General features: G+C 32.2%; 1 protein-coding gene across 1 annotated transcript; it reads left to right on the forward strand.

Annotated features, from left to right (window-relative positions):
- The first annotated feature begins 658 nt into the window (after positions 1-658).
- Positions 659-4,084, forward strand: LOC109337086 (peroxidase 51-like). Its single transcript, XM_019573964.1, has 4 exons — positions 659-960; positions 1,557-1,757; positions 2,227-2,392; positions 3,605-4,084. Exons 1-4 carry the CDS (start codon positions 742-744, stop codon positions 3,994-3,996), a joined length of 978 nt encoding a protein of 325 aa, XP_019429509.1. The 5' UTR covers positions 659-741; the 3' UTR covers positions 3,997-4,084.
- The last annotated feature ends 18,006 nt before the right edge of the window (positions 4,085-22,090 follow it).

Raw genomic sequence — 22,090 nt, forward strand, 5'->3', positions numbered from 1 at the left:
AGTTTAAACTGAAAATTATTAATAAGATTAATTATATTTTCATATAAGTTTTTCTTCCAATTTTTTTATACCTTTTTCCTAATCATTCATAATTAATCATTTGTGTTTTAAAACAAAAAAATAACTTTTGCTTAATGATCACAAAATAAATGTAAAGGATTCTAACCAAAATAATGTAAGGATAGATGATCATATTTCTCACAATATTTCACCACTGTGATATAAAGTAAATGTAGAGTTTGATATTTTTTAGAATTATTTTATTTAAAGTAATTTAAAATTTGGATGATTACAAATTTATTTAGAATATGTGATATCATATCATCTAGTATTGTACTCTCAACAATAGTAGAATATTGTGATATATATATATATATATATATATATATTCTCCTATTTACGAGGCACTCCAGCATAGTCCACATTTGATTTGACAAAGATAGGAGAGGTTATTTGATCAATGAAACTAAGGCGGCCAGAAACATTACACATAACCAAGTCACCAACCTCAATAGTGTCACTTTGCAAAGCCTACCATAGATTCTTTTTATTATAGAATAAACTTTCTTTCTGTAAAAAACAAACATAAAAGTCAAAAGATACTATGACAACTGGCTAGTATCTGACCCTTATTATACATATATATATATATATATATATATACTCATACTTTTCCACTTAAGCATCATTCACTTCTTTGAAGCTCAAAATTTCTGCATTCTCTAGTCCTCCTTTATTTCCATGGGTCGGCTTAATCTTAAACTTATGTGGTCACTCACATTAATAAGTTTATGTCTTTATCCATATCATGTTTCTGGTGTGCTTAGTACTAACCACTATGCCAACATTTGCCCCAATCTTGAAACCATTGTTAGACAAGCAGTTCAAAAGAAATTCCAACAAACATTTGTCACTATTCCTTCTACCCTTCGTCTCTTCTTTCATGATTGCTTTGTTCAGGTAACGAATTCTGTCACTACTTTGATTAGCCATATTGTATGCCTTTTCTTTTTTATATGATGAATGAAGTTATTAAAGGTCTCGTCAAATTCTTATTCCTTTACCTTTTACACTTCATATTATGGTCATTTCCATGCTACTTTAGTTTCATATGTTACCTATCAATCAAACATTTTAATGACTGGTTATTATAATTATTGTAGTGTGAAATTTTTTCATATTAAAAAAATAATTTGAATTTTATGTGATTTGATGTTACCCAAATATAATTCAATAGTCAAGTTGCATGTTATATCATAATTGCATTTTGACACAATTGTGGTGACAATATTACAATCTTAGGATGTGATGTGGTCCATAATTTGAAGAATAATTTTACTTTTATATCATCATAACTTTAAATGTTTAAAATTTTAACAATTCACTCATATTATTTGCAACCATAAAATTATTGTGGATAGACTCAAATCATAATAATAATTTCTCTACTAACCTAATGTAAGAGCCTTATCTAAAAGCCGCCATATGTGAATTCATTGACAATACATTTTAACGAGCTTATGAAAATTAAAATATTATTGTGTATGCAAGTACAGGGTTGTGATGCATCAGTTATGATAGCATCAACCGCAAACAACAAAGCAGAGAAGGATAGCTCTGATAATCTATCCTTGGCTGGTGATGGGTTTGACACAGTAATCAAAGCAAAAGCAGCAGTAGATGCTGTACCACAGTGCAGAAACAAAGTCTCTTGTGCTGATATTCTTGCCTTGGCAACCCGAGATGTTGTTGCACTGGTTAGTTTCTTCTTCTTCAATAACTGGGAGTCGAAAGGTTTAAGGAAGGAGTAGTGTTTTAAAGAAGTCACCATTGTGGTTACTACTTACTACGTAGTCATGACGTGGATTATGACTATTGTGGTGTGAATTATTTTTAACTAAAAAAATATTTTTGAACTCAATGTGGCCTAAATATGATCTAATGCGGTTGCAGTCCAATACGGTCACCACAATTGTTGTGTGATGTGGTTGCAACTATTACTACCGCTGCAATATTGTAATTATATCAGATAATGCAGTCCACAATTTAAATTATTAGAATAAAGTGATAGGGAGGTTGAGAGTTTGCAGTAGTATCATAATAATCAAATTATATATAATTAGAATTATATTATATATAATTAGAATTATTAAGATGTGAACATTATAATTAGAAGTTAGGAGTTAATTAATTAATTAATGAGATGATGAAATTGTATAAGTGCAGGGTGGTGGACCTTCATATTCGGTTGAATTGGGAAGATTTGATGGGTTAGTTTCAAGAGCATCAGATGTGACTGGGAGACTCCCTCAACCAGAGTTCAAATTAAACCAACTCAATACTCTCTTTGCTTCTAATGGGCTCACCCAGACAGATATGGTTGCCCTCTCTGGTAATTATCCCCTTTAAGTGGGTCCCATTACTATAACTTGTCTCATATGCATTTAAGAAATTAATATTTTTAGTATAAAGAGTTATAAATCATTACTATTTTATCTATTGTTTATTTGAATTACTTTTTTGAATGAGTAATTGATAATTAAATATAAATGATAGATGATACAGTAATAATGTATAAAACTTATTAGTACATATATTTTTTCTCTAAAAAAAACATGCATAATGCACTTATTTAAAGTGAAAATTAAAGATGAATAGTTTTTCAGTTTGTGTCATTTTGTGTCTATAATAACTGGCCAATACACCATATTTTGACTAATGAAGTTAGAGACACAAAATCACACAGTTAGGGACAAATTTTGCTCAAATTTTAAATTTATATCTATTGTCTTACAACCATTATCCTATCCACCTTATTAAATAATAAACTGTAGTTTTAGGATTTGAATTTGATACCCTATAGTGCAGGACTCTTCCATTTCCGAACGTAGTTAAACTCTTCAGTTAATTTCTATAATAATTAATAGTATAAAGTTGATTTAAAATAACGTGCATTAAAATAAAATATTTAATATACTTCACTTAGTTCCACTGAATATAAGGACAGAGTACACATTAACATATATTTACACGATTTTCATCTTACATTATTTATTATATGATTATAGTTAGTTTTTTTAAACATATTTTACAAGTACGTTATTCAGTTCCTCTAACTATTTATGTTCTCATATAATTTTACTAGATAGTCATGTGAGGTAATTTGTTTCTTACAAACTTTCAAGAATTACATTTCTATGCCCATGCAAAACCATTTTGGATAGTTTTGAAATGAGGACAGATACTCTCTACATAGATACTTACATGTGATATAAATAATTTTTTAATAATTTAGATTGTAATTATTTTTAATAAAATATTATTGAAAATTATCCCTCATCATATTCCAATATATTGGAATGGTTCAGTATTAAACATTATCTCATCCCTTTCAAATTAACTTTTTGGAAAGATTCTAATGTACTTTCTTTTATCTCTATACTTTATGTATCTTATAATTGATTAAATAAAAATTATTTCCTCTCTTTGATTAAATGAAGCATGTTACATTGTTAAAACAACCGCATGCTACACAATTGAAATCCTTTCTCTTGCGCATTTTCTACTTCCTCTAACAACAGGCAATAAAAATCACTTTTCACAGGTGCACACACCCTTGGATTCTCCCACTGCGACAGACTCTCCAGTAGAATATACAGCACTCCAGTAGACCCATCATTGAACAAACAATACGCAACCCAATTACAACAAATGTGTCCAAGAAACGTTGACCCAAGAATAGCCATCAACATGGACCCAACCACTTCTAAAACATTTGACAATGTTTATTACAAGAACCTTCAACAGGGTAAGGGTTTGTTCACCTCCGACCAAATCCTCTTCACAGATCAAAGGTCTAGGGCCACAGTTAATTCCTTTGCTTCTAATAGCAATGTTTTCAACCAAAACTTCATTACTGCTATTACCAAGTTAGGTCGTGTTGGAGTGAAGAATGCGAGTAATGGGAAAATTCGTACCGATTGTTCTGTGCTTTAAGTTGTAATAAGGGGGGCGTGTTTTTTATGCTGGAGTATTATTTGTTGTTAATAAATTTGGTAGGGAATAATTAAGAGTTGTTTGGATTTTTTGGCAAGATAAGGGAGGAGAGTGTTGATTTTTTTTTTCTATTTGTTTGAATGTGATGTCAAATAATTAAAGGTTCTATTATTAGGCAACGAGAAAAACTTCTGTAAAATGCTATTCATAAAGAGACAATTAACAAAATATTGATAATATATTAAATATTTAATTCTAAATAATTTTTCTTCATAATATGAGTTTGATGCAAACTCATATTAACTTGTTGATAAACACTCTTTTATGTTTTGTTATATTTCATTTGAGAATTCATATCAATATACTCTCTTGATAGAGCATCATATAATAGTACAACATGGATTTAATATTTCTCTAAGTGCATGTCAATCCACATTCCCATTCTCTATCTTTAAGTGTATAGTGTTTACATTTTATAAACATCAACATTATGTTTGTCCATTGAATCATGTCAGTATCTTGAACATCAGAGGATTGATGAGGGTGTTGGCATCCAACTAATCTTAAAGCTTCCTCATTGTACTCGGAATTGTTATTTTCTCTACAGTCCAATAATTAACATTCATTACAACCATGGAGAAATCATAAACTGAAGAAGGAATTCTTAAATTTCAGCACAAATATGAAATCGTTTTAAGGTAGCATAAGGGCCCCATTCGATTTGTTCCACACATTATCATTTCAAGTACCATTTGTGACAAATGTCATTTTTTTGTGTGGTAATGAATGTCTATAGAGTTCTCAAAAACTAAAAATGGGAGAGAAAATGATGGGAAAAAAAGAAAAAAACTAATATTAACAGTAATAAATTTTGTGTATTTGATGTTTGTTAAATGGAGAAGCAATGTATTCAAAACACTTCCATCCTATGAGGAAATGGAGATTAAGTTTCATTTTTTTGAACCATTCGTTATAAATTCATAATTTCTAATTAAGGTGATCATCATATTTTTAATACAATTATATTGACTATTTATTTTGGGTTATAAAATAAGTGATCTAATTAATGACAAGCTGAAAGACTTTAGAAACTGATAACATATATGAGCTTAATGAGTAGGTAGCAAAACGGTTGGCTTAGAGGGGATAATATGGACCCTTTAAGTTAACACATAATGAACAGTTATGGTACCCAAAGATACCAAATCACAAATAGGTTTTACCTCTCCCCATTAGAGAGAAAACGAAGGTCCCAAAAGGAATTAAGGATTTGGTTGAAGAATGTCATCATACCAAAACTCTCTCAAAAGGTATATCAAATGAGTAGACCAAAGAACATAGATTCAAGTATGACTTTGTGTCCATGTTTTATATTATGTGTGAGAATCACGAGATTCAAGATCCTAGGATTGAGATTTCATCAATCATCAGAAAATATCTAACAAGTGATATGAGAACTTTTATGGTTCTCCATTAAAGATGTTTTTCCCCAATTTTTTATTAACCCTAATTTTTTAAATTTGGAGATTTTTGTACTTCTGCTATTGGTTATAAAAATTGGGTATTTATGAATAATGATGATAACTTTTTCCATTTCCGCTTATTTGAATTATGAGTAATTTGTATTATGAACCCTTGCAACATGTATTGTAGTATATATTCAGATATATGTATGAACATTGCATTAACTTTGATGACTCCATTATGCTATATGTATATTATATGTGCACTAATGCCTTAGTGTTGGACATTGACTTTTGTCACTTTACAATTTTGCAATCTGTTAAAGTATATATATAAGGTATTTATGTGTTAACTCATGTTTTTATTTTATACATATACAATATAGAATTCATGCTCTTGTATATATATTGCGAATTAAAATATACATATATAGAAATGTAATTGTTTCCAGCTTGAGGTTTCTGTGATTTCTAGAATTACTGATTAAAGTTAATATATATATATATATATATATAATGGTTATGGATAATACTTAAAAGTGTATATAATATATATATATATATAATATATATATTTATGTTTTAAGATATGCATGATCATATTCGATTTGAAATTTTGATAATGATTTGCATCTATTTTTTATGGTTTTCAACGTGGATCTACTTTGCATTTGGTTAAGATTGCACCCACTTTTATGCATTGATATATATATAATATCTTTTTTTATTCGGAATTATATTGTGGAGTTAGATTTGTTAATCATATCAGATGTTAAAGATTATATTTTTTTATAACAAACTCATATTGTTTACCTTCTGTCTAGTAATTAATTGATGCAATATGTTTCCAAAGTAACATCTATTGTGGAAATTGATTAAAATTACACAGATGAATGTAAGATTATTTATGAGAATTGTGTTTGGCCCAAATGAAGATACTATTTGGCCAAATAATAAAATACATGTGATGATAAATATGTAACAATTATAAAGTTTTTTCATGTGAATAATAGTTAGTACAAAGAAATCTATTGTTTGACAGAACTAATTGTTAATATTTGATCATTATGTTGAGAGTACCACTTACAAATTAATTTCTCTGTCGAAAGACTACAAATTGATGTTGTGCTAGGTATCTTGTGATGAGTCTATTATGTGAACATGTCTTGTTTTATGTATGTTACACGACTTGTTTGTTTAAATGGTTGCAACACTTCATGGTTTGTTGCATTGGTTTGTGCCTGATTGCATTATTAAGGGGTTCTATTATTGAAACACTATTTTCCTTTGGACCATGTTTAGTCATGTATAAAATGTTGGGTCCCACAGGGCTCTGACACTCATCTAGAGGGAGGGGGTGAATAGGTGATATGATACACAATTATCGTTGCTCGATAAACAAAGAGAAAACACAAAATTATACACTGTTCAATCAATTATACATAGATTTAATCGATTAACTCAACAACTTAACCGATTATTTAGTTTAGTTTCAATGAAAACAATTTTCTTTCAATCTCCAAGATTACCAAGTTTCTACTAAACTTATATGCACTTATTACACACAGTTAAGAACAGTAAATGCATAATACATAATATGCCATTAACACAGAATTATATGGATATCAAGTTAAGTAAAATAAGTAATGCGAAAATGTAAAAGATAAGGGAAAAGAAGAATGAGACACAACTTTTATCCTGGTTCGTTTGCGGGTCCACTTGCAAACTACATCCAGGCTTCCCCTTATGATCTTGGGAGATTTTTATTCACTATGGAAATTCAATGTTCTTTACAAACACACTTCTAATACAAGACGCAAGATGCTACTTTATTGGAACCGTTAAGCCCCAACTTCGGTTTGACTATTAAGCTCTCCTACTAGGATACCACACCGTTCGTGACTCTAGCCCCAACCTACGTATCGCTCCATACCAAGACCTCTTGCTTTTCGTGAAGACATACCTAACAACAACTAGGATTTTTCCCAAACCTATCCTCCTTCTATAGTGATACAACACACCAAGAGCATGTGTTAATGCCTTAGTCTCACAATTTTCTTCAAGTTATGTGTGCACCTAATATGTGCATATTTTACACTCTTCTCACAATCTAAGAACCCTTCTAAAAGATCTCACATTTACAAAAATAGAATGCATGAGATGCAAGATTTCTTTTTCAACGGAAGATTTGATAATACAACTCAATGGGTATCTTGTAAAGATTCACCATTTTCTTTTTTCAAATGAACACTTAGAAATATCTCTAAAGATATGAAGGTTAGAGCTATAGATTTCCTGAATAATGTGTGTAAACTCTTAATTTCGTAAACATGTTTAACCCTATGAAAAGTTTTCTCCATTATTGTTATTGTGAAGCAATATGAAAAACTTGGGTTAAAATACTATTCTGTTTTAAACTACAGTTAATTGATTATACTTAATCCTAATCGATTACCGGGTTCTTGAAAATAACAGAAAATAAAAATAGTAACAACCCTTAATCGATTAACCCCTCATTTAATCGATTAACGGGTTCCCAAGTAATCAATGATTAATCGATTAATATATCTGTTATTTGATTAATGGTTTTCTAAAGATATATTTCAATTATGAATGAACCTCCTACATGATTTATAAACTAATGATGCATGCATTTGAAGGATGTATGATTTAAAACACTTTTTAAAAGCATTCAAAACATATGATCATGTATGTGCATGTAAATCATGTATGTATGCATGTAAGTCTCATTTTAGATATGATTGATTTTAGCTTGTGAGACTTTCATTGGGGTTCATCCTAGCCTAGACTCTTACTAAATAAGCATCTTAAGATCTAATAAAGATATTAAAAACACTTAGCATGTTGCCTTGTATAAATTTGAGTCTTGACTTTATAGTTGATATTTGTTGTTTGTTGATTTGCTCATCCTCTCAATCTTGTCCTTGAACATTTAATCATATTATCGATCCTTGTCTTTATCAATCTTTTGTCTTCATCAAACTATATGTGTTCTTTGTCTTCATCAAAACATATGTGATGCATGCTGCCATCTTAAATCTCCCATTTTTTGATGATGACAAACACTTGTTGACAGTTGTTAACAACTTGTTGGATCTGACAATTCTTTGTTGGATCTGCTTGATGTCAATCAACTATGTTTTGTTATGTTCTCATAAGTTGATGCGCATTTTTCCCTCTTGCTCCCCCTCAATTTGAGCATGGGGTGATTTATTCTTTTTTGTTGCGGAAGCCTCAACTTATCTTCTCTTTAAATTCCTACAAACCATAAACAACAACTTTTCTCCTCCTTTTGGCATGATAAAAAATCAAAGTGATATATGAAAGTATATTGCCAACAGAAAGAAAAACACAATTCAATTTCTACTAATGTTAATCGATTAAAGTAGTCTTAATCTATTATGTGTGATTAAATTTTGCCCAAAATTGCATTTTAGGTGATGGTTAATCGATTATGGCATGTGATTAATCAATTAAACCTACTGTTATGACAAATTACAGTGCATGCCACATGCTATAGCAGAAATTTATGCAATTTGATATCACTGGTTTCATACACTTGTTTTATACTAATTATGTACATTACATGAAAGCATTTGTTTATGATACCATTTGTTTATGCCTTTTCCATTTATATACCACCACTTGTTTGTTGAAGGTTAAGCACAATTAGATCAATACAATAGATTTGAAAATTGCTAAGCATTCATTCATCCATTGATCAAATGATTATAAAAGTGATATAAATAGTAAATAATTCAATTTAAAAGCAAAAAACCAAATAATTCATAGCATGTTATGTCAATACATTTCAAGTTAAAGCACAAAGACAAACTAACAAGTTTGGAAAAATTACAACGCAATAACCAAAAGATTACAAAAACCACAAAACTCCTGAAAACAACACCTAACTAGGACACACTAGACATCCTAAGCTAGCTAGGAGGCGGTTGTGGAAATCCAGCAAAGGAACTGAACTAAAAGTGAAGCTGCTCGAATCGACTCTAATTCTCTTCATCTTGTCTTCGAAACTCTGCCATGAGCCTATCCTCCATAAATTGTATCATAGATACAACTTCTTGGTTCCTTGAGTCAATACGCTCATTTAGGCATTTTTCCATGGCATCCAGATGAGCCAAACCAAATGATGGTCCTTGAGACTTATCAAACACCTCGTCATTTTGTTGCCCTTGGTTTTGCTCACCTTGCTCACCACCTTATTCTTCAGACATTTCTAAATCCACAGTGGTCATGTAGTTTTATTGGTACATCCACTCACCTCCATATTTATAGATACTCTTCTTGTGAATGATGTTGTCATGGAACATGTGCTATATGGAATTTACAACAATTATCTCCGCACCAAATGTGTCGATCTCTAAGTGATCAATGACATGGCAGATAAAAATTCCATAAGCCAACAATCTTAAAGTAGATGATGCAATACCATACATCACTTTTAGAATCTCATCGGGCCAACTAATCAATATTCCTTCTTTAACAACAAACATAAGCTTCAAATCATTTACTGCTGGTTGCACATGATTTGTGTTGCGCTGAACCAATATGTATGCTATTAAGTAGTGTAAAAGCCTATTTTCTACGGTTAAAGAACCTGCTTTTGTGAGCTTACCTCAGACAAAGTAATGAGGTCCCCTTAAGCATGACTTATACATCTGTGTAGAGTAATACTTGCTCTATTTGTCAATGTTGCAATCTCCAAGGGATCCACCATTACAAGATGAATCTCCCACATCCATAAACAACACATCATTCATTAAAATCATCTTCCTTTGCACCATACTCCTATATCCACCATCCTCATACTTAAAGTTAGCATAAAACTCCCGAACCAGAGAGGGGTAAATTTTACCACTTAATTCCAGAAAATGTACGACCCCTTGTACCTCCAATTCATGCGGGAATTGAAATCCTTGCTCCACCATGTCAATATATTGAATGTGTATGTTTCCAGCTCACGAACTGAGCCAACATCTCTGCCTGAAGAGCAGGAGCATAAAATGGGTCTAAACCGAATGGAGGATTCTTCCTAGATGAAGATGACCCTTCAGTGTTCAGATTTCTCGCACGTTCAGGATGACGCAAATAATTGTCTAAACTAGAGGTATGTTTTACTCTCTTGGGTCTCTCATTACTCATTTTGCAGAAATTATCAGATGAGTAATCGATTATGGGTGAAATACGAAGTTAGGATTTGGAAGGGGTAAGCTTAGGTTTTTCAATTACAACCGAATTGATGGGTTGGATGCTTAGAGGAGGAAAGAAAGAAGGAATGGGTAGCTCTAATATGAGTTTGAGGATGAATTGTGGGATCAATTATAGACAAGAGGACATACTTCAAAAGGTTAGGGTTTGAGCAAAACGTAACCCAGAACTGAGGTTGAATATGTTTTATGACCACACTTAATCGATTAACCATTGTGTTAATCGATTAACGAGATTTAAATTTTAACACATTTAATCCATTATGTTCCAACTTAATTGATGAGAATTTTAAAACATTTTTAGCCCAGGTAATCAATTAAAGGAACAGATAATCGATTAAGACAATTTGAAAAAGGCCAAGTAATCGATTAAAACACAGAACAATCAATTAAATAAGTCAAAGAAACAAATTTTGGCACAGTTTGAATTGGTTTAGAGGTTTGCTAAGACTCTAAGATAATGATCTATCCTAAATACCTAATGTATAGTTAACACTGAGCCAAAAGAGCATGAAAGCATATACAATTAAGAATGCATTTTACAATTAAGAATACACGCGTATAATAGCGAAAAAGTGAGCTGATTTAGGAATATCTAGATGTCTAGCATGCATTCAAACACTTGGGTATTATATTGGAAAAAACATGTGATTAGACATTATATAATAGAATTTATCACGACATTTGGTTACCTCACATGTTTTACCTCATCCTTATCAAGATGTTTGAAGTTTGCCATATTTGATGTTTTCTTTGGCCTTTCTTCAATTCTGGATTCTTGTCATTTTCTTGCATAGTATATCAATTTTTGAAGTGTTTATCCTCATGAGTACCTACAAAACAGTAAGCATACCTTTCCTCTCCTCTTTTGGAGATGACTTAATCAAGTTTTAAATTCCTATAGGCTTTCCAAACAAATATTTTTGGTTAAATTGCATTAATATGATATTTAACTTGTTGTGCTTCAATATGATTAGAAAATCCTATAAAGTATTTCTATATTCACTTATTAATCAAAACATGGTTGAAGGATTCTTATACTTGTTCAATAATAACATGTTTGCATTTAAGAGCATGTAAATGTAAAACACAAAGCATTAGGCCTAAAGGTGATTTATGGGGGAATTCATGATTCTTGATTTTATGGCCTTTCTAGGAATTCATTATAGAATATATTTATGACACTTAAATTATGTAATACTTGTAGTTAAGAAGGATACCTTGTTTTACCTTTGTTGCACAATACTTCCTAACTTCAAGCATTTGTGATGACAAGTTGCTCATAAGTGTCATAGTCTCTTTTCCTTTAGTGACAAGTCAAAGAAGTTTGAACTTCTCACCTTCTAAGTGCCTAGAACACTTGCTGCCCATATCAAAGTTGAAGTTCATATGTCCTTAGACACACCTACAAAACACAATTACTTGCTTTTCTTGGGTACCCAACTAACCTTGTGTCCCTTGATGTTAGTAGCTTGGAGATTTTGTTTCTAAGTAATCCACATACAATTTCCATTTGGAACATCATGCATTCTAACATTACATGCATTCAAGGTATGACCATACAATCCACAATAAAAGCAAGTATGGGATTCAAGATATGAAATTTTTAGACCATTTACTCGATTCTTGTGAAGTGTGTTATTTGCATGCATATATCCCATACTAGTTTTAATCCCATCATTTTTACATGTAGCAAGTAAGTTGTTTGAATTGTGATTACGAGATGTGAAATTAGCAAGTTTATCATTTAGGACATTATTTTCATTTTCCATGGAAATGCAATTTTCACAAATAGATGTCACATTTAAATTAGTAGTATAATCACATGAAAGGTTAGCAAGTTTAGCATTTAAGGTTTCATTTTCAATTTTCAGCACATGAATGAAGTTTTGTAATTCACATATCTTCTTTTCAAGATCTAAAATTAACCTTTTTCTTTCTATATTCTTTTTAACTAACACTTTAATTTCTTCATGCATTTCAACATAAGCATCATACAACATGTCATACGTGGAAAGTATATCGAAATTTGAGATAGAATCAGATGAGTATACCTCACTAGGCTCATCTTGCTCACTTACTTTGCGAGATTTCAGATTTTGAGCCATTAGACAAATCTTATGTGATTCTTCATCTTCCGAGATTCTTGTCGATGAATCGACCTCTTCGGGTTCATCCCAAACTATGCATGCCTTCTTAGCTTTGATGTCCCGAAAGTCTTTCTTACAATCATGTCCAATCTTCTTGGAAGAGGTAGGGCATGTGTACCTCATGCATCCTGCTTTCCAACTCTTGTGGCAAGATGCATTTTCTTTAGGATACTTGCTCATCTTGATTGATCTTTCTTCATATTCCTTATGAAGCTTCTTGGTTCCCCCAATCTTTCTTATGTAATTTTTGAATTTGTTGATAAGGAGGGACATGGCTTCATCATCCGTGTCGGAATTGGAGTCATCATTATATGTCTCCTTTTGACTTCTTGAATGTGATCTTGTTGCTTTGAAGGAGGTTTCTTTACTGTTATCGTCCATTTATTCATTGAGTGTCAAACGTCTTAGTTCTGACTCATGTTCTTGATGTTTGCCAAATAAAGTTGTGAGCGTCATGTGTTCCAAGTCCTTTGACTCCATGATGGCAGTCACCTTGGGTTGCCATTTCCTGTTCAGACATTTCAACACTTTAACAGTTAGTTTATGTTTGGCAAATGACTTATCTAATGCAATGAGATGATTAATAATGTGAGTAAGTCGTTTTTATAAATCAGAAATAGACTAATGTGGAAATATACGAAATAACTCATACTCATGCATCAATGTATTTAATCTAGATCGTTTGACCTTACTAGTGCCTTCGTGGGTTACTTGTAAAGCGTCCCGCATATTCTTGGCACTATTGCACTAAGAGACTTTAAAGAACTGATCGTATGAGAGTGCAAAGGTTATAATGTTTTTCGCTTTCAAATCAAGTTGCACTCTTCTCTTTTTACTCGTTGGTCAAGAGACTTCTAGGTTTCTCTTTCGTTTCTCCGTTCACTATGTGTAGCGGAACGAAAGGTCCATATTCTAAGGAATCCCAAATTTCGGTATCAATGGCCTCAATAAAAATCCTCATTCAGATTTTCCAGTAGGCGTACCCTTCGTCACTGAAAATCACAGGGTAGTCGATGGATGCGCCATCACTGCTAAACGGGTTAGAAGAGACCATGGTAAAAGTGCCTAGGATCAATGATCTAAGTGGCTAAGCTAACACAGTCGTACTTGCTCTGATACCACTTGTTGGGTCCCATAGGGCTCTATCACTCACCTACAGGGGGATGAATATGTGATACAATACACAATTATCGTTGCTTGATAAACAAAGAGAAAACACAAAATTATACACTGTTTAATCGATTATAGACATATTTAATTGATTATAGACAAATTTAATCGACTAACTCGATCTGCTATTAATCGATTAACTAAACAACTTAATCGATTATTTAGTTCAGTTTCATTGAAAACAGGTTTCTTTCGATCTCCAAGATTACCAAGATTCTACTAAGCTTATATACACTTATTATAGATAGTTAAAAACAGTAAATGCACAATACAGAATATGCAATTAACACAAAATTATATGCACATCAAGTTAAGTAAAACAAGTAATGTGGAAATGTAAAAGATAAGGGGGAAAAATAATGAGACACGAATTTTATCCTGATTCTGGTCTTGGGAGATTTTTCTTCACTATGGAAATTCAATGTTCCTTACAAACACACTTCCAATACAAGACGTAAGATGCTACTTTCTTGGAAACGTTAATCCCCCACTTTTGTTTGGCTACTAAGATCGCCTACTAGGATACCACACCATTCGCGACTCTAGCCCCAACCTAAGTATCGCTCCATACCAAGACCTCTTGCTTCTCATGAAGGCACACCTAACAACAGCTAGGATTTTCCCAAACCTATTCTCCTTCTATGGTGATACAACACACCACGAGAATGTGTTAATGCTTTAGTCTAACAATTTTCTTCAGGTTATGGGTGCACCTAATATGTGCAGATTTTACACTCTTCTCACAATCTAAGAACCCTTCTAAAAGATCTCACATTTACAAAAATAGAATGCGTGAGATGCAAGGTTTCTTTTTCAACAGAAGATTTGACATTAAAGCTCAACGAGTATCTTGTAAAGATTCACCCTTTTCTTTTCTTAAAAGAACACTTAGAAATCTCTATAAAGATATGAAGGTTAGAGCTTTAGATTTCCTGAACAATATGTGTAAACTCTTTATTTTGTAAATGTGTTATAACCCTATGAAAAGTTTTTCTCCATTATTATTATTGTGAAGCAATATGAAAAACTTGGGCTAAAATACTATTCCGTTTTAAACTGCAGTTAATCAATTATACTTAATCCTAATCGATTAACGGGTTCTTGAAAATAACACAAAACAAAAATAGTAACAACCCTTAATCGATTAACCCCTCATTTAATTAATTAACTGGTTCCCAAGAAATCAATGATTAACCAATTAACATATCTGTTAATTGATTAATGGTTTTCTAAAGATATATTTCAATTATGAATGAACCTCCTACATGATTTATAAACTAATGATGCATGCCTTTGAATGATGTATGATTTAAAACACATTTTAAATGCATTCAAAACATATGATCATGTATGTATGTATGTGCATGTAAATCTTCTATTTATGCATGTAAGTCTCATTTTAGATATGATTGATTTTAGTCTGTGAGACTTTCATTGGGGTTCATCCTAGCCTAGACTCTTACTATGCAAGCATCTTAAGACCTAATAAAGATATTAAAAATACTTAGCCTCTAGATACTCTTTTGAAGTCTTTACCTTGTATGAACTTGATTTTTTACGTTATAGTTGATACTTGTTGTTTGTTGATTTGCTCATCCTCTCAAGCTTGTCCTTGAACATTTAATCATGTTGTTGATCCTTGTCTTTATCCATTTTTTTGTCTTCATCAAACTATATGTGTCCTTTGTCTTCATCAAAATATACGTGATGCATGCTTGCATCTTCATAAAATGATAATATCTTTTTAATGGAAAATTCAAAAGGACCATCAGTGGAATTCGAATCGCAGATCCTTGTGATGGGAATGATGCAATGCTACCAATATGCTATAATTGATATTTGTATTTATATGTAGATATAAATAACATATATTGTGGATTAAGTGTTGAATTAAACTCAACTAAATTGTTTTTTCTTTTGTAAAATAAAATTGTTTGACATTTTAAGTGAACCTATTAAACAAGAAGTCGCCAAAGTGCATATATGTATCCATGCGAGTATTAATCAGCCCAAAGGAAGATTATTATTTGGCTGGATTATGTACACACATATGATTGTAAAGATGTGATGATTATAAGGTTGCATTTGTGAATGATAAATCAGTCCAAATAAGAGTTTATTATTTGACATATATTATGATCAATGTTTAACTATTTCAAACAAGAGTACCATTAGTGATTGATATAAAATATCAAGCCAATTGTATGTTTGCATATTATGCGAATAGTGATTGGCCCAAAGGAAGATCACTATTTTCCCAAATTATAAATATACTTGTAGTAATAAATATGTGATAATTATATGACTTTCTATGTGAATAGTAAGTCAGTCCAAAGAAAGGCTTATTCTTTGACAATACTGATTATCAATGTTTGATTACTACATAGAGTGAACCACTTACAAGTTACTATTTTTGTCCAAAGACTGAATATTAATGTTGTGCTAGGTAACTCGTGATGTGCCCCATCATCATTTGAATTTAAGTATTAAATTCGAATGTGAGTTTAATTGCAACAACGATTGCAATTTGGTTTGTTCTTTAACTAGTGCTACAAATATTTCTGCTCAAATTAAGATCTTATTGTTGAATGAGACAAACTCTAAGGTCTATAAGGAAGCCGTAGAAATTATTCTCGGCTGTATGGATTTAGATCTAACACTTCAGGTGGAGAAACTCATTTCTATACTAGAAATCCTCGATGAGGTTAAAATTAATGAATGAGAACGCTCTAACAGAATGTGCCTGATGATCATGAAACGCTCTACTCCAGATGCGTTCCGGGACTCTATTTTTTAGGGTCAGAGTGCAAGGAAGTTCCTTGAAGAAATAGAAGCATACTTTGCCAAAAATAAAAAGGTGGAGATGGGTAGCCTTTCGGCTAAAGCTCCATGAATTATAAAGGCAAAGGGAACATAAGGGAGTACATTATGGAGATGTCTAATATTGCATCAAAACTCAAGTCACTTAAGTTAGAGCTTGTGATGACTTGATCATGTACTTGGCTTTGATCTCACTTCTTGCAAACTTTGGACAATTCAAAATGTGAGCTATAACACTCAGAAGGACAAATGATCTCTCAATGAGCTTATATCTCACTGTGTGCAAGAGAAAGAGAGACTATAGAGGGATAAGACTAAAAGTGTTCATTTAACTATGACCTCTCAGAATAAGAAAAGAAAGAACAATAAGGATGCTATGAAAGAGCTATTTGTGTTTTTGTCGGAAAATGTTGAATTGTTCTGCAATACACTATACTAGACAAACCTAGCATGAAAGGTGAGGTTGAGCGATTAAACCGAACTCTTAAGGATATAGTGAGAAGTATGATTAATCATTCTTCCTTGTTAGAGTCTCTTTGGGGGAGTGCTTTAAAGACCACGATTTATATCCTTAATAGGGTGTCAAGTAAAGCAGTTAACAAAATCCCATATGAGCTTTGGAGTAATAAAAGACCAAGCTTAAAACACTTGCATATTTAGGGTTGTCCAGCTAAGGCGCAACCTTATAGGTTGCATGAAAAAAACTAAACTCAAGAACAATTAGCTGCTACGTAGTTGGCTATGCTGAACATTCTCGGGGCTATAAATTTTATGATCCCACTTCAAGATTTTTTTTGAGACGAGAAATGCAAGACTTCTTGAGGAAGTTGATTTTGTGATGGAAGAAAACATAAAGAATGTTATCTTTGAGGAAGAACCTGTCACCAATATTGAATAAGTTCTTCTGCCTATTATCATTCAAAGAATAACTTCGGTAATAGAAGATAATATTCCAAAATAAGACAACAATGAGGTTTTCCCCCAAGTACCTATAGAATAAATTCAACAAGCTCAAGAAGTAGAAGTGCCATTAAGGAGATCCACTATAGACAAGAGAAGTGCAATTTCTGATGATTATATTGTATCTCTTCATGAACATGTGGATTGCATCGGGTTAACAGAGGATGATCCATTGAACTTTTGAAAAGACATGAAATGTTCTAACTCTCAATAGTGGATTGATGAAATGAAGGATGAGATGAAGTCTATGCATGATAATGACGTTTGTGATCTTGTCAAATTACCTGAAGGTGTGAAACCTATTGGTTGCAAATGGATGTTTCAAACCAAGAGGGATTCAAAGGGTAATATTGACAGATATAAAGCTCGCCTAGTTGCTAAAGGCTACACTAATGAAGAAGACATTGATTATAAATAAACCTTCTCTCTAGTATCATCGAAGGATTATTTTTGAATAATATTGGCACCAATGGCTCATTTTGATTTAGAGCTATATCAGATGGATATTAAGACTGCGTTTCCAAATGATGACATAAAAAAAACGATCTATATGTTACAACCATAAAACTTTGTGTCAATTGGGTCAAAGTCTATGGTATGCAAATTAAAGAAATTCATCTATCGCCTTAAACAAGCTTCTCGTCATTGGAATCACAAGTTTCATCAAGTTATTACCGCATATAGTTTTGAGGCAAATAAAGTTGATGATTGTGTGTAGCACAAGTTTAGTTGGAGTAAATTTATATTCCTGATATTATATGTCGATGATATACTACTTACTAGCAGTTATATGAGAATATTGCATTAGACCAAGAGATTTCTAATTAATAATTTCGAAATGAAAGATCTTGGGGAAACTTCTTTTATATTAGGTAATTAGATACTAAGAGATTGCTCTCAAGGTATCCTAAGGTTGTCACAAGAAAGCTATATAGATAAAGTCTTAGATAGATTTGGCATGAAAGAAAGTAAACCAGGGGATACCCCTATAGCTAAGGGAGACAAGTTTAGTCTCGAACACTGTCCCAAAAACGACCTTGAAAGATACGAGATGCAAAAGATTCCTTATGCCTCTGAAGTAGAAAGTCTAATGTATGCTCAAGTTTGTACATGTCCCGATATAGCATTTGTCGTGGGAGTTATGAAAAGATATTTGAGCAATCCTGTAATACATCACTAGAAGGTAGTCAAACGTGTTATACGTTAGTTGAAGAGAACAAAGGAGTACATGCTCAATTATTGGACGTATGAGAAACTAGAGATCATTGGATACTCTAACTCCATTTGTTGGGTGTCTATACAATAGACACTCCACCTCTGGATATGTGTTTATCTTGGCTGAAGGTGTTATCTCTTGGAAGTCTGCTAAACATACGCTCAAAGCTCCTTCAAACATAGTTGCGGAGTTCATGATTTGATTTGAAACATCAGACCATGACATATGGTTGCAGAAATGAAAGTACTAAAAGACCACCGAGAATTTATTGTGATAGTAAGTCCGTAGTTCTTTACTCCAACAATAATAGAAGTTTTATAAAGTCAAAATTTATTGACATCATGTATCTAGTTGTTAAAGAAAGTGTTCAAAATAGACAAATTTCCATAGAACATATAAGGGAAAATTTTATGCTAGCTGATCCACTAACTAAGGGTTTGGTACCTAAAGTCTTTCATGAGAATATTTCTCATAAGAGTATTGCTCCTTAGGATACCTTAGTTCATTAGGAATCTATATATTTTATGATATACCTTGGATGTCATATATAATTTTATGCATAATAAATTTGATGGTTTATTGTTCTATTTTCAACGTGTATATTGTAACTATTGTGATACAATTAAAGACTTTGGATTGGTATCACTAAATAATAAAGAAGAACCAGTTGGAAATAGACATCTTTGAAATCACATTGCTTGAAATTTCCATGTCACTCATCCATATTTGATCTATGTCATTAAGTATATTAATATGGTGATGATCGTGGTCGAGTCACATTTGAATGTGATGAAGACCGTGATGGTTCCATAATTGATAGATGAAATGGACCAAATTGTATTAAGGAGAAGTCTAAATATAAATAGCATACAGATGTACGACTAAAAAATATGTGATATAATTGTTCCAGGATAAATAAGAAGCCCAAGTGGGAGATTGTTAGAAATACAATTTCTAATTAAGGTGGGCATCATATATTTAATACAATTATATTGGCTATTTATTTTGGGTTACAAAACAAATGATCTACTTAACGACAACCTAAAAGACTTCTGAAACTAATAACGAATATGAGCTTAATGAGTTGGTACCAAAATGGTTGGCCTATAGGGGATAATGAGAACCTTATAAGTTAACACATAAGGAACAATGATGATCCCGAAAGACATCAAATCACAAATAATTTTCACTTCTCCCCATGAGAGAGAAAACAAGATCCCAAAAGGAATTAAGGATTTGGTTGAGGAATTCCATCATACCAAAACTCTCTCAAAAGATATATCAAAGGAGTAGTGATAAGTGCCAAACATACCTAAATTTCATACACTTTTATGACACTTATCTTAAGCATAATTGAGAAAAATCAACTTAAAACAAGAATTTTTGTATTAAAATATCACAATCTTGTATATTCTTATGTGGATTTCATTTTTATGTATTTTGTAGGATTTATAATGAAGAAAAGAAGAGAAAAGAGACTCATGGTAAAAAAGTAAAAGAAGTCAAAAACCAAGGTGCTCAACCAGGCAGTTAAGCGTGGACCATGCCACGCTAAGCAGCTGACCTGTAAACTAGCTTGATCTGGACACCAGCTTGACCTGGACAAAGTTGCTCAAGCAAGCATCTGAGCGGACCTCCTTAGCCGCTCAACCTAGGACCAGATTAGTCCTAGCACGGTCATAATTCAGCTTGACACGGTCAGACACAAGCTTGGCACATGTCCAAGCTACTGAACAAGCAGCTTAGCGGTCCAACCAAGCAGCTTAGCGGAGAACCAGACTCCTGACCAGATCAGCAAGCACCAGGCCACGTCCCAGTTAGCACGGTCAAAGCTGCTGAACAAGCAGCTTAGTGGTGCAACAGATGTGTTAAGCGGTGTGCACCCAGACTTGACTTCACCATCAAGAAAACTATGAAGTCACCAATGACCTCATCTCAAGTAGCCCACCATAGGCTTTTTAGAATAGCTCACAACTAGCTTTGATGAGTCAAGCATAAGGAGGTGACTAAGCTACTTGATAAAGGGACCAAACCTATGCTGAAGGGTTTGGTCAGCTACTTAGTGGTCTAGCCAAGCAACTCAGCGGTCCAGAAAGGAATTCTATAAATAGGGATCAATGAGCAAAAAATAATCCATTACACATCTAATTCACACATCTCTCACTAGAAATTCTTCTCTGAAGTTCTCTCTTCGTTTTCTTAGTTTTTAGAGCTTTATTTCAAGTAAATTTGTAATTTTAGTTTAGAATTCAAGAGGAGAAAAGGAGAAGGCAAATGAGATGCAAAAATCAATTTTGTAATCTCATTTGGAACTCAAAGCATCCAATCATTGGATGGATGGCTCATGCTCCTAACAATTTCTTTTGAATATGGTTATGTATTTCTACTTCTTCTTATATTCTAAAAAGTTTGAATTTTAATCATTCAAGTTGATGCTTTGGTTATTTTATTTGTTTGAGAAGTACTTAATGCTCTTTTTAGATTGATCACCTAAAAAGTGTACTAAGATGTAGTTGTACTACTTAGTTTACTTGCCAAGTTAAGCATGGTTTTCTTAAGATCTTATATTTATTACTACTTCAATATTAGAGTCGCCAATGACTAGGGTGTGACAACCTAGTCTCTTTATGGACGTAATATTGTTTAATAAAATATATAAGTGAATGCCATTCTACCATTTTAGGACATACACTAAAAGATGGATTTTAGAACTTGGTGTTTGGAGTTAATCAAAGTAAAACATAAGAACTTGTCTAAGTAGTTCAAATTCATAAGAAGTTGAGAAATATTTTCCTTATTCAAATTGATATTGTCTCCTCAAGAATATGTTAATATTTAGTTTATTTTGTTAAATTGTTTATGTGCAAATCAAACCAAAAAAACATCAAAATATGTTTACTCATTATTTGTGTTTTGACATATTCATATGATTTATTCTATTAGGCAATTCCTTGTGGTTCGACATAACCCTATACTATACTACAATTGAATCTTGAAAGAGGTGTAAATTGTAAAATAGTAAAGTGTTATCAATAAATTTATTTGTTGAAAACACCTTTTAATATACAA

The sequence above is a fragment of the Lupinus angustifolius genome, unplaced genomic scaffold (genome assembly GCF_001865875.1).
Source record: "Lupinus angustifolius cultivar Tanjil unplaced genomic scaffold, LupAngTanjil_v1.0 Scaffold_1_1094, whole genome shotgun sequence".
Taxonomy (NCBI): domain Eukaryota; kingdom Viridiplantae; phylum Streptophyta; class Magnoliopsida; order Fabales; family Fabaceae; genus Lupinus; species Lupinus angustifolius.